This window comes from Brachyistius frenatus, unplaced genomic scaffold (genome assembly GCF_029030835.1).
Source record: "Brachyistius frenatus isolate BFR_SWC_R1_liver_20210118 unplaced genomic scaffold, ASM2903083v1 Contig_17, whole genome shotgun sequence".
In the NCBI taxonomy this organism is placed as follows: Eukaryota; Metazoa; Chordata; class Actinopteri; family Embiotocidae; genus Brachyistius; species Brachyistius frenatus.
This window is the reverse complement of record NW_027210616.1, coordinates 4,583,997-4,609,430: the sequence shown is the minus strand read 5'-3', so window position 1 is coordinate 4,609,430 and position 25,434 is coordinate 4,583,997. Positions and strand designations below refer to the sequence as shown.

The window sequence follows — 25,434 nt, the reverse complement described above, 5'->3', positions numbered from 1 at the left end:
TTCTTAGAGTGAAACTGATATTGTTTGTTAAATACAAATGTATTCATTTGTCCAAAAGAGATGCAGTGATCTTTCACCAGCTTCCCAAACTCTCATCACATTCTGAACTGACTTATTTGTATGTTTTGATCTGGATGCACTTTTGTAATCTATATGATTTGTATAAAAGGTGCCCCGTTTTTTGTAAATATACGAAGTTAGATTTCCATTCACTGCGTCTCACCTAAATGAAATGAGCAGGGCCACTACTCAGCCCCTCCTCTGATCACGTGACAAGCCCACATACACCTGGTTCATCAATCAACAGTTTACCACAGACAGTTTTTGGCGCCATTGATTGCAATAATCCAAAAGCAGACTGGCACAGCCTCAGAAAAACAAAATCAGCTCACATTGATCCTGAACTGCAGATCGATCCATCCTGACGACAGCGACTCTCCTCCAGTTTGATAGTCTAGATAGTCAGACCACAACCAAACTTTTCAGCTGCTTCTAATTCTGCTCTATTACCAACAGACGACCCCTCACTTCCCTTTTTCATCCCCATCATCCCAAATCTCCTCTTCTCATTAACCTGTAAACACGCATTGTTGTGGTGTGGTCCTGGCTGGAGAAAGACATTATGGGTATCAATGAGGTCCACTGTGTGACATACTACATGTTGCATGCAAAGCAGATTTTTTAAAAAGTGTAAAAAATGTATTGTCAAAATACTCTTCTTCTTCCTTGTTACCACCACCAAATGTCCATCAGTGGAATAGCATGAAGTAATATGAAGGACTCTGCAGTTACACCCAAGTAAGAGGGCAACTACGCATGCGCACGCACGCACGCAAAACAGGTCATGATGAGCAATGGGCAAATACTCTACAGCAGGGGCGCCCAAATTATTTCATAAAGGGCCAGAAATTAATCTGGATGGGGGGGCTGCGGGTCAAAAAAAATCTTTGTTATGTGAAATTAACTTTATTGAAATGTAATATTCTTTTCCAGAAATTAACATTCTAAGTCTAAAATAAAATTCTAGCATCATTCAAATACTATACTTTAATCTGTTTAATAATAATTGTATTATTTTTCAGAGATTATTGTCAAAAACAGTTGTATTGCAAATTTTTGCTCATTTTTTTCTTGTCAAAATGTCACTGCCTCAATCTCTCATTTTGACTGGCACCCCAAGCTCGGTGACTTAGGACACACTAACAGTACATGAGCGTAGAGAGAGTACCATAATTATTTATAGATAAGACATAGGCCAATGGAATTTAATAGGCAATATTAACAGCAGTATGCTCTGCATTGCTGTAAAACTATAGTAATATATGTACATATACTATAAACATGTGTTTATATACATATAGATATACTTATATTATGTCCTTTTTAGCTGTACAAAATGTACAGTTATTAGCCATTACGTGGTTAGAATTATACATGTTAAATGCTGCGCTGGGCCAAAACAACAAAGGTATGGGCCAAACTTGGCCTGCGGGCCCCAAATTGGGCTGCTCAGCTCTCCAGGGTAACTTTAAACTAAAAGTCACTTTGACCGCTGTGTTATGAGTCATTTGGCCAACATAAAATAATAATAATAATAAAATTGCATTCTTGCATTAGGCTAAACAGACTACTGTCAAAAGATTTTGAAAAAAAACTTTGGAACCATTATTTTTACAGTTGTTTGGTCCTTCCTCAGCACAGCTTGGCAAAATGTTGACAAATGTGAAACATTAACAGACCCAACAACAGTGTGGTGAAAAACAGGAAACCCCCCCCCCTCCTCCCCCCCCAAAAAAAGCCAGAGAACAGGCTGACAACTCCCATGTGTTACATTGTCAGTGTAATTAACACTGACACTCACACCTCACACCCCCAATTTCACACAAACTACTTTAGAATACTCAACAATGTAAAGATGATGGTGGACTATTCTCACCAAACAACACTGTGTTTGACATGCAAGATGTCAGGACTCAGGCTCTATAAAATGTTTTATAACACTGAAGGACTACAAAGGAGTTGTTAATGGTAAATTAAATCGTAACTCTGATCCCTGCATAATATTTACAGTCTGGCTTGACCATAAAAAAGGTCAATGACGATGAGCCTGCTGAAAAGATCACTGCTGCTGTCTTCCCCCTGAATTTATTGGCTAGTTGATGACAATTGCAGACTTGATATACTGTTTTTGCAAACTCTTAATCAGGACTTCACTTATTATTATCAATGACAGTTTTTTTTATTGCAAAAGTGTAGAAGTGAATAATTAACATTTTATGAACACTTTAAACAGCAGATTTAAGGGATTGGGGCATTTATTAACTGTTAATGACTCCGATATTTTCACAATCTGGCAACCCAAATTGTTGCTCTAAATAATTGGTGTTGTAAGACAACATCGGTACTCTAGTATTGTGATTTTGTGTTTTTTCATACTCTATAAAATTTCAAAACACTATCAATTTTTTATTTATATGCAGAGACTTGTGTCAATTACTTTTCTCAGATTGCACAAAAAGAAGTGCCGGGATGTTACAGTGACTGTGACTTTGTTGTTGCAAAGCAGCTGTTCCAACTGCATTAAAAAGTAGACTTTTTAACTCAGATTTTATGCAGGTACAGTGGTGTCTTCTATATACAAGGCCCTGTGACAATTTTACTAAAATTAAAAAAAAAAACGATTTCAATAGCATTGATTAAAGTTTTTTTTTAATCCAAATCCCTGTATCGTGTTATTTAACATATTGCCAAATTCTTGCCAATACACAGCCCTGTTACTAATAGTTTGAACTGATCTATATAAAATGGGAAAATTGTAGGCCTTATTTTCACAATTAATAAACCCCTGATCATTAATCTTAACCTGGAAGACTGACTGCAGAAAAAGTGACACACAATCAATTTCTGTCTTCATTGTATCTACTCTCTCGCTCGCTCGCTCACTCGCTTTTCACAATCCCAGTGTTTAGCTCAACAACCACAACAATCATCGATTTCCACCTTAACTATGTGGGGCAATGTTGAGCAATGAGCGCATGCCACGACACATTCTCTACGTGTCAGCACAACTGAGCCAAAATGAACCTGGGAACTGGTTCAGGATAACACACCACGTGAACCAACCACCGTGCAAAAAAACACTGTGTGTACTTTACTGACCCACTAAATATCTGTGGCTGATAGCGCTTTGTCGTCTTTTAGGGAAGTCTGAGTTTGTTGCACACTGTCAGGGGAAATCCCTCTCATGGCCTGCAGACTCTTGTCCCTATATGATTATTCATGTCATCCCCTCCCCCCACTGCCCGCATATTGGGCGCATCCTAATGGCCAGTTTCCTCCCTGGCGACCACCTCCTACACGTGGCGTGTGATTTAAAGAGCCCCCACACGAGGAGCGACCTGCACACTGTCATTGCCAGGTTTTTGTTTTTTTTATAGTATCCCTCTTATAACTGAGACAATTAATTGTCGGACTGAATTTGCATTGTAGATTAATTTCTGCAGTTATCAACCAAAGACCACCATGGAAAACGGTATGAGCTCAGTACAAATGGATCCTTTGATCGTGAGGTTTTCTTGAAAAGTGTTTTTTAAGCCTGATGTGAAGGATAGTACCAAAATTTTGACTTTGTTTGAGCTGCCACTGTTGGTTTGTTGTAATTGTTCGTTCAGCTGGTGGAAGTACTCTTTCTGTGAACACTGGGCTGGAATGTGTCAGTGATGTGACTGACTGAGATGATCCCTGTAGCTTTGTCAGCTTCAGTATTACCCTGCAGTTATCCTTGTTCTTTGTTATCAGGTAGTGGGCTGTGAACAGAGTCCCTTACACTGGATGTTAAGCAACAGAGGAACTTCTAGAAAACTTTGTTTTATGTTTATTCTTTGAATGATACAACAACTTTTTTTAACGGTTCCTTTTAATGTAAATACCATAGCACACACCATTTTTTTTTTTTTTTTTTTTTTTTTTTTTTTTTAAATTCCAACCAGCATTTGGTTATTTTGTTCCTGAAGTTTGTTGTATTATCTTCAAGTATGCGTCACATATCAATGGCTTCCTACTGCAAAGTGGAGAAAAACCTTAAGTCAAAAGATTTGGAGTATTTGTCGTGAAGAGTTTTAAATTTTATGCCTAATTCTTCTTTTAAAGTAATGTTAAAACATGTGGAAATAGAAAACACTGCATGCCATATTGAAAAACAGTATCCAAAACTTCCCAAACTGTGACAGAGAACAAGATGAAAACTAATTGGGAAAATCTTTACAGCATTGTAGCTGTAAAGAGTTTCCAAAGCAGGGTATTGTTTTAGATTCCTTAAACAGGTTTGACTAATGGTTAAACTGTGTGCCAGACAGGGTCTCTGTAGGGATTTAAGTTTGATGAGTTTTAGGTCCAAAATGATGTAATGATTCACAGACAGCGATCTTTGAACTTTGTCACATATTCGGGGAGAAATACCATGAGAAAATATTCCTGTATTTCCTGCTGTTGACACAATTATGAGTAGTTCATTCAATCTAAATTAATAATTTGTGATCCCAGTGTTGTACACTGAACTTCATCTAATTTTAGTATGATTTTAGATTTTAGATGAGAATGTATTTGCCGTTCAGCAGTATCTGTTTATTTGTTCTCTGTCCACAATCTTAAATAAATAATTGGAAGCACACAGTGCTGTTATTTCTATGCATTACTATTATCTTATCACTACATTGTCTTGTTCCTTTTTTTGTTGGACTAAGCAGTATGAAAGTTTCTCTTCTTGGTCGTCTTCCTTCTGTTACTTTAAAGAAGAATACTAGACTGATATCATTATAAGGCTTCACACTCAAATTGTTTTGCCGACCTCAACAGTTCGGAGCAATATGACAGCGTTTTGGAAGGAGCACTCCAATGCCACCACAGTGGAGGAGATGATGCTGGATTCTCAAGCCAGGGAGCTGATGAAGCAGGAACTGCCAGAGATCCTCTCCATGCTGCCTAGTCTGGCTGGATGCAAAGTGCTGGAGCTGGGAGCAGGGATTGGGTGAGTTGCATTAGACTGAGCAGGCTTTTCAAGGTCTTGATTTGATTTGGCTGCAAAACACAGACTCGAGAGGAATTCTGATTCATTTCACATGCAGTCTGTGTTCTGGTAAAAAAAAAAAAAAAAAAAAAAAAAACAATCCTTATTTCTTTACAAAAATTAAAGATAGTCATCTTTTGAGCTTTGATAGAGATACAGAAAAAAATCTCAGCAAAAGGAGTGTTATAATGTAAAAAGGCTTAAAGGTTTAATCTGTCTGCATTTAATAGTTGCAGCTTTTTGACTGAGCACTTTATGAATGTAGCAATGGAGCTATAACACTGGAATGTGTTTCTACAGTCGTTGCACCAGCCACTTGCTGACCAAGGCGGCCCATGTGATGGCTGTGGACTTCATGGAAAGCTTTGTGGAGAAGAACAGGCAGAACAATGGTCACCATAGCAACGCTACCTTCCTCCAAGCTGATGTCACAAAGCTGGAAGTCCCCCCAAACAGGTGTGTTAAGACATCTGTAGCTAACTGACATTTTGTTAGTTTTTTTTTTTTTTTTGTGAGAGGCAGTGTGGCTCGAGGAATGTGCCGGTCTGCAAGTTGGTTAGTACATTAGTTTGATTCAGACTGAAATATCTCAAAAACTACTGCATGGATAGCAAATCTGACGTTTTTAGTGAAATACTACGACAAATATTGGATGGATTTGAATGAAAGTTGGTGCAGACGTTCTTATCCCCCCTGTTATATTTTGATGTAACCGTATCATTTTCTCCTCAGCATTGACTTCATCTTCTCCAACTGGCTGCTGATGTACCTGGGTGATGTGGAGCTGCAGTCCTTTATGGAGAAAATGCTTAGCTGGCTGCAGCCTGGCGGCTTCCTTTTTTTCAGAGAGTCCTGCAACCACCGGTCAGGTACTGAACTAATAATCAAACGTCCTCATCTGTCTCTCATTAAATTCACTATTAACAATGTATAATAGCTGAATGTGACTTAACTGAAGGAGAAGAATTTGTTTTCATTTGTAAATTTTTTACCAAGGTGACAGCAAGAGGGACTTCAACCCCACCTGCTACCGCACTGAGACACAATACAACGACATGGTATCATCAGTACAAATGGAGGGGCCAGAGGGCAGCCAAAAGTTTGGTTTTGACATAGTTTTGAAAAAGAGAGTTCAAACCTATGTTGAGGTAGAGTCACTTAAGTCTTACCAAATGTTTAATAAGATTTAAAGCATAAAGACCTCTGAGTGTGTTTCCCCATCTCAATCTGACTCTCCCCACCTGCCCTCCTCTCTCCATCCTGTCTGTCACCTCCCTGTCCTCCTCCTGTTCCAGATGAAAAACAATCCAAATCAAATCTGCTGGCTGCTGGAGAAGGTTCCCCGCTCCTCCAACACCCAGAATGGATTCAACACCTTCCAGCAGTTCCTGGACAACCAGCAGTACACCAGGCACGGCATCCTCCGCTACGAGAAGATGTTTGGGGCCGGTTACGTCAGCACAGGCGGACCCAGCACTACAAAGGTAGGAATAAAGTCTGGGAAACACAAGAGAAATTAGCTGTAAGAAATCTGTAAGTGTGACTTGGAAAGGACACAAAAAGACTACTGAACAAAGTGGTGTGGTTTATGAGGTGAAAAGTTCAGCGAGTAAATGACTGGCTGAAGTTGATCATGTTTACAACAGCATAAAATACATTTACTCAGTTCCGCTCAGATCCCTTGATGATTCCTCTTGCGCCACAATTAGATTAATATTTGTATTTTGTTTGTAAAAAAAAAAGAAATACATTTTTGACATCAAATACATATTCACGATGTCATACTGATGAAAACAGTAAAGTGTGCTAAAAGGAAAGGGGTCTGAATAGTTGTTTAAGTCACTCTATGTCAGGACTTTGATCAAACAAAAACTTTTTGTGTTAACAGGAGTTTGTGGACCTGCTGAACCTAAAGCCCAGACAGAAGGTTCTGGATATTGGTTGTGGTATTGGTGGAGGAGACTTCTACATGGCAAAGGTAAGAGGCCCAACATCTGGCATACATGAGGTCATATAATAGTGATGATACAGGGATTTTATAATGATTATAATTATTGCAAGAACAACAACGATGATGATAATTATGTTACTTTTCAGACCTTTGGAGTGGAGGTGCTTGGTCTGGATCTGTCAGAGAACATGGTGGACATTGCCATGGAGAGAGCAATCACTGAGGAACTGCCATCAGTACATATGCTTTATGTGCTTCCTTATCGTGTTGGTTTAAACAGCTCAGCTAATGATTCAATGAATGTCATTTTCTCTACCTCAGGTGCAGTTTGAGGTGGCCGATGCCACCAAGAGGACGTTTCCAGAAGGTTCATTCGATGTGATCTACAGCAGAGACACAATCCTGCACATAGATGACAAACAGGCCCTCTTCAAACGCTTCCATGTGAGCAGTCGCTCATACTTAAGACCATAAAATTAACTCTAAATATTTCACTTCTTTGTTATTTATTTAAATTTGCAAATAGAAAAATACACAAACATAAATATAAGCAGCATTTATGTCGGATCCAGATTATTTTTGTATTTCTAGTATGTCACTTTATCCAGTATAACCTGTATAACTTATCTTTGATTTGTTTCTTTGTGTCCAGTCTTGGTTAAAGCCGGGCGGCCAATTGCTTATCAGCGACTACTGCTGCGGAGAGAAACCCTGGACACCAGCATTCGAGGCCTACGTCAAACAGAGAGGCTACAGGCTCTATACGCCCTCACAGTATGGCAAGGTAACATACAGTGGAGTCTTATTATGTAATAGTTCATGAGAGGACAACACTGACCTTAGAGGGAGGTTGAGAGACTTTAGTCCTCTTTATTCATACTGTGTGTGACCACTGTTCACTTATCATCCTAATCATAAACTAAGTGATCCATCAATGAATTCATCATTTGCATGCAACATTAACGACAGATTTTTAGGATAGTGTTGGTCAGTCTCTCTGTTTGACAACCCATAATAATATGTACTGATGGATAAACAGATGTTGACAAAATTTCCTTTGGGGACAGAATCTGCAGTTAAAAAAAAATGTAATAAGTTGCAACACGTCAAAAAATATGTTATCGCAACACTCAACATGTCATCATATTATCATATTGTGACCTAAGTGTTGCGATAATATCGTATCGTGGGGCCTCTGCTGACTTCTAATATTAACATACTACAGATCCTTGTCGACTGATATATTCTCATCAGAAATTTTAAACCAGGTGAATATGACATCATCAAAACTTAAAAACACAAGTGTCGTCCTTTAATCCTGTGTTTACAAAATAAACCAAGATTCACACAATGTCTTTCAGTAATAAAGGTTTTCTGCTAGTAAAGTTTCATACTTTTTGCTGAATCTGTTTTACCACAGCACCAAACCAGTAAGTGATGTTTAGAAGTCTTCCATAAATAATTTACCATCTGGCTTAAAGATATTCATGAGGCATTGCCTTGCACTCCAGACAGATATAATAATAATTCAACTCTTTGTAGTGGCCAAACGCAGTGAAACAATGTGATTATTTTATAACTCCTAAAAAGTAAAGTCTTTCCCTTTACAGATACAGATTCGTTTCTGATGTATTACTCATGTCCATCAGGTGGGGGTGCTGTTCCCAATTTGCTTTATCTCTTTTCTGTCTCTCATCCTGTAGTTAATTCAGGAGGCTGGTTTATGCAATGTTCGAGCAGAAGACCGAACTGCACAGTTCACCCAGGTGATCCAGACAGAACTACAGAGAACAGAGGCCATCAAAGCTGAATTTATTGAGGTTAGCATGCACGGGGAGAAATTGTGTCAAAATAGGTTTTGTTTGTAACAAATTCCTCCCTGATTGTTTGGAAGACTGCCCATCATACCTGTCCCTGTCTCCCTCAGGAATTCTCTAAAGAGGACTACTTTGCAATAGTGAATGGATGGAAAGAAAAACTGGAACGTTCCAACAGTGGAGACCAACGATGGGGACTCTTTTACGCAACAAAGGATTGATTGATTGCACTAAAAGGAGAAAAGAAAAGAAAAAAAAAATAACTAATACTTTTCGGCATTTCTTTAGCTCTGATTTTATCTCTAATTAGCGTAGTCTTGTACTTCCAGGAGCGAATTGTTTCCGATCACTATTTCTCGTTTAACAGCACAGTGTAAAAAAAAAAAAAAAAAAAGAAAAGCCCCTAATAACTGTATACATACTTCAAATCTCATTCTGGGTAAGCAGGCTGCTCAGCATACATCCCTTTAACCTACTGTAAATAAACAGTAAAAATGGGCTCAGGAAGTGTTGATTCATTGTCACAAATGTCATCTGTGACAGCGATTAGCATAATTTTTTATTTGCCCCAATGGCAAAACTATTAACTGACAGGATACTGAGAAACATTTGAAAGATGATATAACACGTTATTTCTTACAAATGAAAAGTTTCATTTAATAAGCATCAAAATGTATTTAATTTAGGGTTTATGGTGTCTAATGTGAGCAAATTTTTTGAAAAATAAACCTGCCGAAATAACATCACTGACTTGACTGTTTTAATATGTACCAGTTGTGATTGCAGCTTGTGGTCACAGTAGCTGCTGTTTAGTGTTGATTTTTTTTTTTTTTAAATAGACCGTTTTTGAAAACCCACAACCAGTGCCACTACCAAGCTATGAAATTATCTTTCTCATGATACAACCTGTATCAAAAACAGTGAAGATTGTTTCATAAAATGGGATTTGATACTTTAATATGCCATTTTTGTATTAAAATATAACATTATGCAATACAATATGCAGGATATAATGTGTGATCAGTCCATGTGTACTTGTCTAAACCCCATATTTGGCCTAAAAAAAAGTTATATTTAAGAAGTATTCGGGGGCAGAACTCCCAATGGCAAGTGGAGCCATCAAATAGGCAAATGGAGTCAGCTGCAGTAAACAAATTGGAGGACATTTAGAAACATCAAAATCAACCGGCTCAACAACTAGTTTAACTGCTTTAAGAATTTTTTTTTGGGGGGGGGGACATTGTCTCCATTTTCAGTTTGCCTCTCTAGAGAAGGTGTATCTGTGTTTCCTATTTAAAAGCCATCAACATGACAAGTTTTGTCGACGTGTGACGTGTTCATCCGAGGGGGAGGTATGCATTCGCAGCAGCTACTGCGTCGCTGCGTCGCAGCGTTACAAGACTTCCTCCTGAAACGTTAACTCAATACCAAAGGTGTGTTTTTCACTCAAACTGTGGCTAAATAAGCCCTGAACAGCTGCGAATTAATTTAGACAAAACTTTGGAACTGGATCCACTTTATATTTGCCGACATCTGATTGTCCAAATGTTCCTGTGCGACACCCACTGTCCAGCTTTGCAGTAAATGATTCAGACATGTTCAGTATTCACCAGATGTTTCTGAAGATGAGTGGAGTATTCAGATATTTTACTTATGTCAAAATAGCAATACTGCAGTACAGAAGTAAAATTATTTATTCTAAATGGCTCATTTTTAAAAGTGCGCAGACATTATTGTCAAAACATATTCGAAGCGTCAAACGTAAACGTGTATGCAGAAAGGCAAAATATCAAAATGATTATCGACGATGTGTGTACATCACCACTTCCACAAGACTTGGAAACATGTGCATAACTAAGAAGCAGAGTCAAAGAGAAACTTCAAATTGATAGCCTGCATCCTCACATAAAAATGTAAACAGTTGAAAAACAGCTTTCCCATCGCTCTGACTGAGCTCGCAGTTGATCTCAGCTGACTTCCTCTGCCAGCGGCCCACAGGACGCGCCCACATGCGTTGCTGTGAATTACGTACTTGCGTGGAAGAGAGAAGACAACACAAGAGGCAATATATCCAGCTGCGAGTCATGGCGAGGTTAAGCGAGCATGGGATCCGCCTGAGTTCTGTACGTATTTTATATAGAAGATTTGTATTTTTTTTTTGCCATATTAAGTTCCATAAAGACTTTTGCTGCAGGGGCAAAAATGAACGCTCACTAACTTTGATCAAATTTCTTTTCCAGATGAGTCCTTCCTTCCTGAACAGCAACTCTACAAGTCACACCTGGCCTTTCAGCGCTGTGTCAGAATTAATAGGTAGGCAACAAAATGAAGAATTACTCTCAAACTTTGCATAGGCTATTCCTGTGCACCTGCACGCTGTTTGTTGGTACAACTTTTCATGGTTTCATTTCATGCGCTCTTCCACTGCCGCACACCGAGCGCTGGACCGAATGGACTTCCTCTTTCACACCCGCAACGGTTTAACACTTGCATGCTTAAAATTGTGTGTTCGTAGGGCTGGGGTGATCATTACGTTGTGACAAGTTAGATTATTGTTGTTTATATCGTCATGTAAATCCTTGTATTCTCTAATACACTTTTAACAGTATAGTCTTTACAACTCTGTCGTATAAAAGAGAAGCATTTTTGGTCAAACAATTTTAGACTTTAGTGCTGCATACGAATCATTCGATCGATCGTCTGTGTGACCTGCCAGTGTTGTCTTCCCTCCACTCTGTGATCTCTCATTGGTTCAGTCGTGCCGACCGTCTGTTGGCTGCAATGGTGTCTTGCAGGAATAGCCAGGGGAATGCGTCGTCGAAATGTAGACGCACCAGTGTACATCACAAAACTGGTGTCTGTGCTCACATGACTCAACGATCAGATCACAGAGTGCAGTTGGGAGTTTGAACTTGCAACTTCAGAAACGAATGCTTATAATGGGAGTAAATGTCTCTGCAATTCAGAATAATGACTCGATAAGATGCAAATTCTTACTCTGTAGTTTTAATTATTGATCAGGTTGTAAGATCCTCAATAAGATACAACTAATGCATGGTATCTGTTAGAGAAGTCTGATAAAACTAACACATACTATGCCGTAGCAGCTTCTGGACTAAATGGAAAGAAATACTGTATACAGTGAACCCTCGCTATAACGCGGTTCACCTTTCACGGTCTCGCTGCTTCACGGATTTGCATCGTGCATTGAAATCACATTACGACTATATGTAACGTAGATATATTTAATGTCCAGTTCTATCTATTTCAATTGTAAAATAAAGGTTACTACTTCACGGATTTCGCCTATCACGGTTTCTATTTGGAACGTAACCCCCGCGAAAAACGAGGGTTCACTGTACACAATATCAACACTATTGTTTTTGAGCTGTAGCTATGGTGTTTATCAGATGTTTGTAATATTTTGTGACTGTACATGCGGGGTTGTGCACTGTGAATTTGTTCCCCAAGGTCAACACTGAGTTCTGCTGTGGCGTACTCACAGGTTTCTCACCCGCAACATGATGATTGTTACCCTTCGCCCTCCCATACATAGGATTCGGTTTACTGTCCCTGTGTTCTACAAAAATCACAAACAAAATTTGATGTGCCCTCTCTGCTCAAGTTTTACTGTTAGTCCATGTTGAAATCACAAATGGTTACGTACCAGTGGTCATAAAAACGTGTAACACGGGTGATGTTAATAATGGAACGTAACTTAGAATATTTACTCATGAAGGTTATATCTTCCCTCTGCTCCATGCTGTGCTCCATTCACATGCTAGAGGAACTGTCTACACACTTTTTTGATTTCTCCTCATATAAATTGCTATTCTGAATATAAGTATGCCTGTAGAAATTAGCATCGTACATTTTTGCAGAAGTCATGTAGCATCTCTCTTTTCTCACCTCTAATTTTCTGTCCATCTTGTTCTAGATAATGCATCAGATCCTGGTGTGTCCGCTAAACAGGTCTGGATAGACGTTGTTAATGAGGCCGATCAGCTCTGTCTAACTTTCACTGATAATGGAAGCGGCATGACCCCCAACAAACTGCACAAGATGCTCAGGTGAGACACGTGAAGTTTTCAATTCAAAGCATGTAGCATCAGAAACACACTGTGTTCCTTACCTCATTCAACCCAACGACACACACTCTCTCCCTTTAAGTATCCATCCGATTCATCTAATTTTTGAAATTCACAAATTCTAGAAAATCGTTATCACTGTTCTGACATTTGATAATTCAAATGACTGCTGATTAATAACAATTCATTCTCCAGTGAAAATAATCCTAAATTGTTTGTGAAATAGACACACAAACACACATCCTTATATGCTCACTGTCCCCTTCACCTTTGTGTCCAGCTTTGGTTTTACAGAAAAGGGCTCGGGTAAGGACAGTCAGCAGGCCATTGGTGTGTACGGAAACGGCTTCAAGTCCGGCTCCATGCGTCTGGGCCGCGACACTCTCATCTTCACCAAGAATGGCGGCTGTCAGACAGTGGGCATGCTGTCTCAGACCTACCTGGAAAATATCAAAGCCCAGGCTGTCATCGTCCCCATCGTCCCCTTCAGCCAACAAACCAATATCCTTCACATACGAATGGGCCATTAGCAGAGAAAAGAAGAGAATATTAAAACCTTTAGATACACTGCATCAGTATGTCCTCATGATTTCTTAGTGTGATTGCTAGTTACCATTAACAACATAATCATGAGGATACACAGCAAATCTTTTGAATGTCACTGACTGGTATTTAAATAGGCAGACCAGATGGAAGGCTGCCATAAAGGAGTATTCTATAATGGAAGATAATTTATTTACTAATGGCGGAGAATATGTTTGTCATCATGCATACTGCTTCAAACGGACCTTAATTCAGTGTTACAGTCGCTGGTTGTGACTGAGGATTCAGAGGCCAGCCTGGCAGCCATCCTCCAGCACTCCATCATCAACTCCCAGGAGCAGATACATGCACACTTCGACTCCATTGCCTCCAAAAAAGGCACCAAGATATTAATCTGGAACATCCGCAGGTCAGAATCACATTTGCTCATACTGAATTTGGTTGAAAGACGAATGTATTAAATGTTAAAACATTTTCCTTTCACCAGTTGCATGGTAGGGATCTCAAATTTGGTTAAAAAATACACTTTCCTGTATACTAAACAGTTTCCTGAGATTTAGATGATACTTAAAACCACTCTCATATCTGACCTTAAAGTGTGAACCATAGTCACGAGATGTTTTTTTTTTAGCTCAGCTTAAAGACTGAAAACAGGTTAAACAGTTTGCCTGCAACAAAATCTGTTTACCAGTATCTCTTAGGCTAACTAAATTAACATGTTCAATCTTTGTTGTTTTTTGCAACCCATATTGTAGAAATGATCACCCATGAGATAAAATATCTTAACTAGTAAGCTTTAAAGATACTTTTGAACAAAGACAATCTAGCTTTCAGTCTTTTAACAAAGCTATGTCTCCTGGCTGTAACTTTATGTGTAACACATACAAAAGAATGATGTCAGTCCTGTTATTTTCCAGCAAATAAGCACATTTCCCAAAATGACAAATTATTCCTTTAGCTGTTTGCGCTAAACTTGGTTAGAGTGTGTAAGTAGATGTGTTGAGCGTAGGTCGAATGAGATTGATGAGCACAGGCACAAAGGGAAAGGCAAATAGGTATGAACATATGCTATTTGTTTATGCATGGCATCAGGCAAATCCATGCAAAGCAACACCCATTGAAAACCAAAAGCAAAACATTCATCGTCAAATAAACAGCAAATCTCCTTTTTGTGTGGACTTCTCAACGTAAAATTTGTGATCTACATTCAGATTGTTGTAAAATGCTCAGAACTGTTAGTCACTATGAACTGCACTTATTAAAATTACCTAAAGGCATTCAAATCATGCCAATTTGACACAGTGCCAGGTGCAAACCTAATTTTATGTTTCAAACTGAAGACCAATAAACTCATTACAAAGACATCTACTTCACATAAAACTGGATTATCTGCCAGATTTGTTTCTCCCTAAACATCCAAGGCATGTGAAACAAAATGTGTCATGAGCTGTTCTAACAACTGCTTCTTTTTTGTGTTGTCCTGAAGAGCCAAAGATGGTAAGTCGGAGATCGACTTTGAGACCGATGCAAGTGATCTTCGTTTGCCCGAGATTCACATTGAGGAGCTGAAGAAGGGTCTGAGGAACAGTGGATCCTTCAGAGCTGAGCAGAACATCCCAGAAATGCATTACAGTCTCAGAGTGAGTCAATAAAAAATAACATCTCAAACACATACAACCGTCGAGGTACTTTTAATTATAGAATTTATGAAAATAAGACTGAGGCCACAGGCATTATGTGTTTGTGTTGTCCAGCTTATTCTTGTGAACACAATATCTCAGGAACGCCCTAAGGGAGTTTATTTAAATTTGACACAAACGCTCACTTGCATGCAAAAATGAAATTAAAAAAACCATAATGTTCTGGTCAATATTCATATTCATATCTCAGGAACAGAGGGGGAGACTGTGACCATATTACACATTTAATTAGATACTGAATTGGTGACACTAATATTGAGTGTCCATCTTGAAACTGTGCTGATTGTTTAGATCTCTTGTGCTGTTGGGTAGCGGATATGTTTGAAGCATCCACGTTTTTATATTTGCAGCTTCTTTACACCAACTGCCATGTTTGAATAATTGTCTACTGTCATGTCTACAAGTTTGTGTATCAGAATCACAAATATCAAATGAGTCTGGGCAGAGATGGATGTGAAATGCAATTTGACTGATTGGCGGAGGCCTTCAACCATGACGCCCTAATTATAGTTTCACAGTTTATAAACTGACTTTTATAGTTTGTTTATAATTTAGACTCGTTGAGGAGGATTTTAGGCTTATGGGTTTTAAGATTAGCATTAAAGAAAAACTCAGGGTTCAGAGGTGCAGTGGTTGTGGTTTAAGTGTGTCTTCCAAGTGCTGTGAGTGTAAGTGAGTGTGTGGAGGATAGTTTTGAGTGTAAGTATGTGATCCAGTTTCAAGCGCAAACTTTGTCTTCATTACTGCTGGCACACTTGTGGTTTAGTAGTAACACTGCCCCAGTTTCATTTTAAAGCCATGTTGAAATTGTGAGTTTTGTTTTTTTAAATCCCAACTCTGTTTTAACGGTTAGAAAAAAAAGATTCACATTTAGATCTACAGTAGTTTGCAGATCATGTTTTTCATGTCTTAAGAGTTTTAAAGCTCAATTATAGAGGTTAATAGGTTACTAAAGAGTGCCAATTGGTGGTGTCAGACTGAAAAGTAAGTCAGCAGCAGGTGCTTTAAATTTAAAATGCCCCCTTTTTTACGTTCTCTCCTTGTCTGTTCGTCTCAGGCCTACCTCAGTATCTTGTACCTGAAGCCCAGGACACAGATTATACTGAGGGGCAAGAAGATTCTGGTCAAGCTGGTGTCAAAGAGGCTGACGCACATTGAGCACGACGTGTACAAACCTCACTTCAGTGTATCCTCACACGCGCTGTTAAATGCCTATATTCAGATGCAAATAGGAAGTAGGAAGCTCGTAGCCTTTGGAGATGAATCAGGCAGTGCAAAACTACCAAAAGATGTTTGAAAAGGGAAATTAAAACAAACATGCTATTTCCCATTCATGTCTTTTTCATATGTATTTAGAATGCATCATCATTTTACCTACATATTTTTTGATTATCTCGTGCCCCCTGAAGACCTGAAAATGGAGAACTTTGGAGCTGGGACTTTGTTTTAGTACCACAACAGTGTTTTGGTTTAGCATAACCACTCATGTTGCTCAGCACCAGACTGAAAATTCTTGTTGTAAATTGGATTATTATACAAACCTTTTCTCCACGATTCAAATGCACAATGTATTTTGTAACACAGTATTTCAAACAAAGAAAGTGGCTATGAAAATGCAAAATTTGTTCCACAGTATATTTTCAAAACTTTTAATGCTGACCAAATCCACCAAAATAGACTTGAAGCCATATAAAGGCTATATAAAAATTCAGGATTATTTCTACAGTTAATAGCTTGAACAGTCAAGATAATGCTAACAAATTTCTGTATTCGGGGAGGTGAATAATGTCACAGATTAAACATTCGCCAATTATTCATTGTTAAGGATTACTATCTGTACTTTTTTTTTTTACCAGAGAAAAACTGTCAAGTACCAAAAGCTGATGTTAAATGTCTGGCTGAATATTTTTGTTTCATTACATCCTGAGTTAAATGGAATTTTTGCCAATTTGGGATTATGTTGTTAATTGAAAGAAATGTTTTGTAAAAAATTGCATTGTTTTGACACAGCTACTGAAAGTTATACAAGCTCTTATATCGACCTAGTATTATACATAATCATTTATATTATAAACATTGCTACACCGTTGAATTTTGTCTAGTAAACCGTTTCCTTATACTTAAAATTGCAGTTTCAACAATAATGTATTGGCATTAATATTTCTTTAATTAATATTAACCATAAAAGATTCAGTTTGGCTTTTGCTTCTGTCCAGTGATACTGCATCTTGAGCTTGCTGAATATTTACATGACCTGTTATAAATTATTCTGAAAACTGCCAATGTCCAGTGCTGTGCCTTAACTGGTGTCCATCAGAAAGAGAAAGTAAAGGTGACCTTTGGCCTAAACCCAAAAAACAAGGACCATTACGGCATCATGATGTACCACAAGAATCGACTCATTAAAGCATACGAGAAAGTGGGCTGCCAGCTAAAGGTAAGGGATTATACTGTATATGGCCATACATGACAGGCAGAGTGTTTTACTCTGGGTAAGTGCCTCTACTAAAATCTCAAAATTTCCTCCAGGCCTCAGGTCAACGAGCAGGACTCGGGGTCATCGGCATCATCGAGTGCAACTTTCTCAAACCTGCTCATAACAAGCAAGACTTTGAGTACACAAAAGAATACAGGTACAGCAAAACACACAAGATGTTGCTGCTAATATGAGTGTAGTTAACTAGCTGCTTAAGCTACAACACATAAAGGCAGAACATGCTGCTTATATTGTAGCCTGCTTATACTGTTATGAGCAAACACAGCACTAGTGACTTAAATACAGCTCGTTTTTTTGCATATAATTTATGCAAATATGACGCTCGGTGTGTTTTACAGCATTAATCACAGTCATTTTGACAACACAAGCTCGTTTTCTTCAGTGACTGTGATTAACTATTTACCTAACATACTTGTGTTTGTGCAGTTGTACAGTTGTTTCTGCTGTTTTTCTACTTCAAAGACTCACCCTTGGTGCTTTGGGCCTAAAGCTCAACGACTACTGGAAAGAGGTGACGGAGAAGAAGGCCAGAGAGCGAGAGTTTCAGGCCTTAGACAAAGATGAAAACGAAGTCCATGATGGCGACGCTAATGAGTGAGTGTCAACTGTTTTTCTTACAGTTGTAGTGCAAGTTATGAAAATTCCCTCTCCTCCTGCAGTGTCTTCATAACTCTAAACCTCCCGTTGCACTCTGCTGTCAGACTATGGACTCCTTCTCACCCTCACACCCGCCTGTATTCTGTGAGACAGAGCTTTCAGTGCTGCAGCTGTGCTCTGGATCACTCTCCCTCCCTCAATCCACAATGCTGAACCCAATTCAGTTTATAATCTGAGATTTAAGACTTGTATTTGTTGCAAAGTTTTTTTTTTTAATTTTACATAATTTTTTTGCTTATTTTCCTTATTCAAAGTGTCCTCATTTTATGTGTAAGGCACTTAGATTTAAATTAATTGTATTACTATTATATTATCAGAATTTAAAGCTATGCAACTTTTGTGGAGCAGCGGCCTCTGTTACAAGTCGATTACAAATCATAATCGCACAAGATCATAATTTCAATACAATCCAGCAATCGTGTTGCACACTTCAGTCATAATACATGGGACACTAACGGACAAATGAGTCGACAATTTAACTGGCACAGCTGAACACCTAGCAAGTGCAACAACAAAAGACAATGTAATACAGCTAATATTACTCAATAGTCCAACACCATGAAGGCCAGCTTGATGTCTGTCATGCAACTTTTTACTTTGCAACAGTCTCACCAATGACTAAAAGCCAGTTTGAGATTTATACCCGTTCGGCCTCTTTCTCGGGTCCTCTCACTTTTTCTCTCCTTAGCCTTCCTCCATCAACACCCTCTTTCATTTCTTCGCCTCTAACATGATGTCCATACTGAGAGTAAGGCATTACGCACTTTTCACAGGAGATTGTACCCATTTAGTCCATGTTAAAGTCAAGAACAGAAGGAGGAGCCGTACATTTTAACAAAAATTATTTTGAAGCTGTTACTCTAAGGTAGAATAGTCCCATAATGTTGCTTTAAATGATTAATAATTAGTATAATACGTGTGCGGTGCCACTGAAAGAAGATTTTGGTTCGTGTGGTCCACACGGCTCAAAATGTGTGCCAGGTGGAAATTGAAAGTAACTTGTCTGCATTCTTTGAGCCTTTTGACATTAACAAGCCAGAAGGATGCAGGTCAATTGATAAACCCTTTCATGCAGGAACTCGTCAAAGCACCGGATAGTGAAAATAGATTTTTTTTTTCGCAGAACTTGAAACTAGAGAAGTGAGACGCGGCCTCCGGAGTTAATATGCTGAGGCAGGGAACAGCAAAAACGTTTATAACTAATGCAGAGCATAATTTATATGGTGGACTAAAATAGAAACTATACAGGGGTTAAACTGAAAATAGTTTTATTTTGTGTATGGCTCTTTAGCAGGTACTGTAAATTTATGTGCACAAATCTAAACTCACTAATAATATAATAATAATCATTTCAAAATAGTTCTAACTATGATTATCTCTGGTCATTGAACTTCCCCTTCAATGCCAACTTCTGCTTACAGACAGATCTCATGTGGTTCTATTTACAGGGGTCCAATGTGGTTGCAGTGTGAAGAATGTCTGAAGTGGCGAAGCGTCCCTACAATCCAATACAAAGTCACTCCTGAAAGCTGGACCTGCAACCAGAACCCCAATCCAAGATACAGGTGGGGATTTTTCATAATGTTTTGTGATTTTTATTAAAAAAAAATTTTTAACAACAAATACAGTCTGGGAGGACTGTTTACATTGTTGCCATCAGGATCAGAGGTATCACGGTAGCAGTGTTACGCAGGTTTAATTGGGAATAATTTATTATTAGTGGACATTTTATGGGCTGGCTAATTATATCCATAAATTCATATGTCCTTTAAAATCAGGAATATCTCTGCTGCTGTGCACTGACTCCTTGGGATAGAGAGAGTACAGATAGAGTTCAGACTAGTTATTTCCCGGAGTAAACCGATACCCACGCTTTACAACTAGTAGCCCTATTAAGCTCAGTCCTTTCCTCATTTCCTTGCCTGTATTCTAGATAACCATGTTGCAAGCTAATGAACTGCAAACTAACTTCAAGGCAGATGTTATCAGGGTTATCTTACAAATCTTAAGACTTATAAATGTTAGTGTTTGTTTTATAAAGTGAGAGCACAGTGGAGACTGGCATTTAGAAGGCAGTAAGGGTTTAAAGAACGATACTACTAACGAAATGCAAGAGCATTTTTTTTTTTTTTATCTTGATTCACACCGGGTATTAAAGGGTCAGGATATCTCGATCTCTGCTGCACCAATGTGGACCGTTCCTTATTAAATTTGTATCTGTAGTCCTTCAAATCTGTAGTCCTTCAAATTTTGGGGCACACTGTGGTTCAGAGGTTAACACATCAAACATGAGCCACGTTGTCCCCTGTATGAATCCCTTGTTGTACCCTTCTCTTTTAGTTGAGTTTCCATGTCATGTATCTTTGTCTTTTCAGAAGCTGCTCTTCACCAGAGGAAGCAGAAGACAGCGAGGAGCTGTTAACACCCAGCTACCAGAAAAACAACAAGAAACTGTAAATTCCCATTTCTGTAGCGCTCTCAAAGTTTGACAGGGTTTGTGAGGATTTGTAAATGGACGGCCGTTTCATGCTGCTTTCTTTTTGTAGGTGTGCGTGTGTGTGTGTGTGTGTGTGTGTGTGTGTGTGTGTGTGTGTGTGTGTGTGTGTGTGTGTGTGTGTGTGTGTGTGTGTGTGTGTGTGTGTGTGTGTGTGTGTGTGTGTGTGTGTGTGTGTGTGTGTGTGTGTGTGCGCGTGCATGCGTGAGAGTGTGTAAGTGTGTATGCAGGTTTTGTGGTTTCCATCTGTCAGTTTCATGCTCTTATTTCCGGTGGTTTTCCACGTGACTGTGTGTATCTTACAATCAGAGAAAGGTTTAGTTTTGCTATATTCTGCCTGACAGCTAAGTTGGACTAAAATGTCAGTACTTTAAAATATGATGATGTGTTGCTCATAAATGCAAAAGAGTTTTAATACTTTGATATTGCTAAAAATAAACAGGCATTCTTGTTGTGTTAGAATCACCACAGAGATGACATTTTTAGAGCAAGCCACAGAAAAATATCTTTATAGAAGTTACACGTCTCCATTTGATCTTTTGCATGTTTTTTGTTCTTGCAGAGAGCCCAAAAGCAGAAAACGAGAAAAATCACTACAGGTATGTGAAGTGTCTTTTTTTGTGTCACTGACAGTTTTACCTCTACCACATTTGGACATATTTCATTTGAGTCTTTGGTTGTGTGTGTTGCAGGTGTGTGATTTCCAGGGACAAGTGCCTAAGCATAAAATCCTGGCACGGAGTTCATCAGAGCCGATCCAGCCCACCTCCCAGTCCACACACACACCTGAACATACAACCACAGTAAGCCAGTGCCATACAGAGGAACATGAGGAGACAAACACAGATCACTTCGCAGATGATCACGCTGACACACACACAAATGGCGATGCAGAGAAATGGTCTGTCACAGATGTCACACACACAGTAGAGAAACGTGCAGGAAGAGACACAGTCATTAAAGACAAGAATGAAATCACACAAGGATTGACGCTTGTGGAAAATGAAACAAACGACCAGTGGATTGAAGATGAAGAGAGCAATAAGACAAAAGACACAAATATGGGGACGATGGAGAAAGAAGACGAGTACACAAACGCTTTAAGGTACAGTATATTGCAAACTATATGTCAATTCAGACTCTCCACTTAAAAAGGTCAAACTCCTTGGCACCTTAATGAAAACTTCCATATAAACATCCATATTTAAAGCGTTGTCTACCGTCATGGCTACTTTTTGTTGTGCCAGATTCTGCTTTATTGGCCTAACTCAATACTTATGCAGTATTATATGACTCCTGACAGACGTGTATGTAAATGGTGGTTGGCGGAGGCATACAACTGCAAGGTGGTAATTTTATTTTTATTTCATAATATTATTTGGGACAAAGCCACTGTTTCGAGAGAGAGTAATTACACAACAAATTTGAATGTATTTTCTTGTAAAAAAAAAAAAAAAAGGGGGGGGGGGGGGGGCAGGGGGATCACCAGTTCCAAATTGAGACACGACTTACGACTGGTTTTTGTTTTTAAAAAGAAAATGTCACGAACACACGTCTGAGTAACAGCGTCTCTGGTTTCAGCTGTTTTACCATGGGATAATATCATGAATTGAATAACAAACATTTGAATGGAATGCTAATTTGCCTGCAAGGTGGGAAATCACGCTAAAAACATGCTTTAGGAAATGGTTGTAAATAACACAAATAGAGAGTTTGTAGTTTATGAGCTAAAGAAATGCAAAAACACCAATATGGACGTTTAAGTTATTAACTGACTAATCTTTGTTTTCTTTAGCCACAAAAGGAAGTCCAAATCATTATTTTACTGCGTGAAAAAGAAGCTTTGGGGAGCGCGACAGCCTGACTCAGGAAATATGGCAGAAGATTTGCATCTTGGGAAACAAATATATACATTCAAGACATTGTCCTCAGAAAAAAAGTCAGACACGCTGCAGCAAACCCCCCCCAGCCACACCTGGACCCACATGCTCCCCTCCACCCAGACTGTAATGGTTTCCCCACTGAGTCGAACAGAGGGACAACGGAGCAGGTCACTGTCTGCAGATGGGGTTGACCGGGAAGGTAAAGTGCAGAGGCTGGCTGGGTTAGAGAAAGAGGTTCAGAGGCTACGGAACTTTCTAGGTCTGGAAATCACAAAAACAACCCAAGGCACGATGACCATTGCAGATAGTGGCAATGAAAAGCCTACACAAGGGTTGTCACTATCCACAGCGAGCAGAGAGGTCGGCTGCCAGACGAACGTAGCCGAGGTCAGCAAACATGTTAAATTGATATTTCTGCAGCAGTTATTTCTGTAAAATTTGCTTGACCTAGATGGAAAACATGTATTTTCTACTTTCCAAAATCGGTTAATAACTGGATTGTTTTGTTAAAATATAAAATATACTAAATTAAAAAGAACTGGGAGGCAACATAACATGCTTTACTTCAAGCTATCTAAATCTGCTCAGATTTACAAATCTTAAATTAAGATCGAAAAGCAAATTTCTACATCTTCTGCTGTGTATCAGTGCTCTCCTTCAACCACTCGGGCTGCGGGACCTCTGGGGCTGGTGGTCCAGGCTGAGAGAGCTGCTTATGAGCCGATAAAGGACCAGCCGGAGCAGAACACACCCAGGAGAGAGAAGACCGAAAGTCAGAGCAGGATGACCGACAGCGAGGCCCATGAGGACAGCAGGTAAGTGCTTTAGACAGACATGCACATGTAGTCACATATACAGACACCATTTGCTGTATTTAAAGAAATTAACTTTTTGACCCTTTTTGCTGAACTGCATTTTTGTATTGGGCTCATGCTGTTTGACACCTACATTTTTATCATTTGAATTCATGTACACTGTACAAAAAACAAAATGTACAATTAAATGAATTTGGTAGCAGATAGCAGTAAATCAAGTTTCACAGTGTATTAACTATCATTGTATGTGTTACATATGAAATGAATATCAGTCCAAACTTTGGTTTTCCTTCACTTTATTTGTGATTGAGTTTGACTTTCCAGGCTGTTATGGTTGTCTAGTTTTTTATAATGAAGCTGTTGTCCAATTAGATCAGCACAGGAGAATCTGCGTGACATCCGTAACAACGTGGTGTCGCTTCTCACAGCCCTCCTGCCCCAACTGGACCTGACCGGCATCAGTCTAGAGACCACGGATGTGGACAGCATCCTACAGCAGATCATAGAGGTCAACTCACTGAAACTATGATCAGCAATAAGTCCAACAGATGTCCTTTGTTATGAGGTTTTTTATATTCTTACTCAAAGTTTGGGTTGATAAAACTATGTCTAACCTAAATAAAATAAATACAGTTAATAATTATCACTTCATGCTCACTTGGAAAGTTATGGCATTCTTATATTATTGTTCAATTAACGATAGTACTTGTGGACAAATGCCAAAATATAATATTTTGATGTCCACATGGAAGTCGGTGTGCAGTGAAGAAATAAATAACAACGTGTACCTATGATAGTAACTCAGTGTGTTTCAAATTAGAGTTTATGTCTAAAGTCGCACCAGCTCGGATTAGTTTACCATGCTAAAATAGAATTAATTTTATGCAAAAATCAATGAAGAAGAGGCACAAAGATATGAAGAACTATTTTGCAGACTAGTTTTATTAAGAAAACTAAAGAAAACAACAGTTGTACTGGAATTTATGTTCTTGTAATAAATCATAAACGATGAAGCACCAACCCCCTAATCCGAATAACTATGAAGCTTTCTTGTACACCCACATTTTTTGTTAGCATCTCTGTACTGTGACATCCTTTTAAATACTATATACAGTCTTTCGTTTGCTTTTGATGCTGTTTTTATGGACTTTAAATCAGTAGTACACTTGTGGTTAATGTATTCTATCAGAAGTGAATTTGTTTACATGTCTATGACAAACAAGACTTACTGAAGATTTCTGTTGTACACTGCCCTATTAGTTTTTAAAACGTAAATGTAAAATGCAGCTTTGAAGTTATGCAGTACATCTTATTTGCCACAAGGGGAAAGTAAAGCCTGTAAATAGAAACGTGCTTCTCTCAAATACCCACATTTGGAAAAAGTGTTGAGTCAAGAGCTCTGAAATGTTGTGTTTTTTGAGTGTGTATGTTTGTTTTTGGACCACGTAGTTAATTGGATCTTCCATAAAGTTGTATTACCTTTTTTATTAAACCAATTTGTTTGCTCAGTGTGATGTGTGTTACTATATTTACAGCATTAACAGTGCATTAGGGGGAAGATTTTTCTGTCCTGACAAACCATTTACAAAAGCACGACTTTATTGACTTTTGTTTCCCTTTTCTGTTTGGTAATAATTCTGTTATAAATGTTTGCAATCCATCACTAGATACCTTCAAATAAGTAGTCAAGTTATTAATAAATTAACTTTGGTCCAGATGTTCCACCCAGGTTCATGCTGGACAATTGACCTGGCAAGCTAAAAGTTGTATGAATAAATTGTTTATTAATAGCCTATTTATAAAAGTTTAGTGGCGGACAAACTTTTCATGATAGGTATTTACTTGGTTGTATTTACTGAGGGCATTACAGCGGAGGGCGGTGTTTCCCAGACAAACCTCTCTCCCAGGACAATAAAGTCTAATC

General features: G+C 38.6%; 2 protein-coding genes across 2 annotated transcripts; both read left to right on the top strand.

The window, feature by feature from the left end:
- Nucleotides 1–3,431: 3,431 nt before the first annotated feature.
- Nucleotides 3,432–9,562, top strand: pmt (phosphoethanolamine methyltransferase). Its single transcript, XM_069694505.1, has 12 exons — nt 3,432–3,532; nt 4,855–5,026; nt 5,366–5,521; nt 5,798–5,934; nt 6,062–6,213; nt 6,361–6,549; nt 6,954–7,043; nt 7,163–7,252; nt 7,338–7,460; nt 7,669–7,800; nt 8,720–8,836; nt 8,944–9,562. Exons 1-12 carry the CDS (start codon nt 3,523–3,525, stop codon nt 9,052–9,054), a joined length of 1,479 nt encoding a protein of 492 aa, XP_069550606.1. The 5' UTR covers nt 3,432–3,522; the 3' UTR covers nt 9,055–9,562.
- Nucleotides 9,563–10,831: 1,269 nt separating this feature from the next.
- Nucleotides 10,832–25,018, top strand: LOC138618634 (MORC family CW-type zinc finger protein 3). Its single transcript, XM_069694500.1, has 17 exons — nt 10,832–10,956; nt 11,074–11,146; nt 12,771–12,903; nt 13,202–13,422; nt 13,726–13,873; nt 14,951–15,104; nt 16,222–16,350; nt 17,482–17,601; nt 17,694–17,797; nt 18,124–18,255; nt 19,767–19,883; nt 20,694–20,771; nt 21,375–21,411; nt 21,505–21,917; nt 22,608–23,082; nt 23,344–23,510; nt 23,883–25,018. The coding sequence occupies exons 1-17, from the start codon at nt 10,843–10,845 to the stop codon at nt 24,037–24,039; spliced, it is 2,772 nt and encodes a 923-aa protein (XP_069550601.1). The 5' UTR covers nt 10,832–10,842; the 3' UTR covers nt 24,040–25,018.
- The last annotated feature ends 416 nt before the right edge of the window (nt 25,019–25,434 follow it).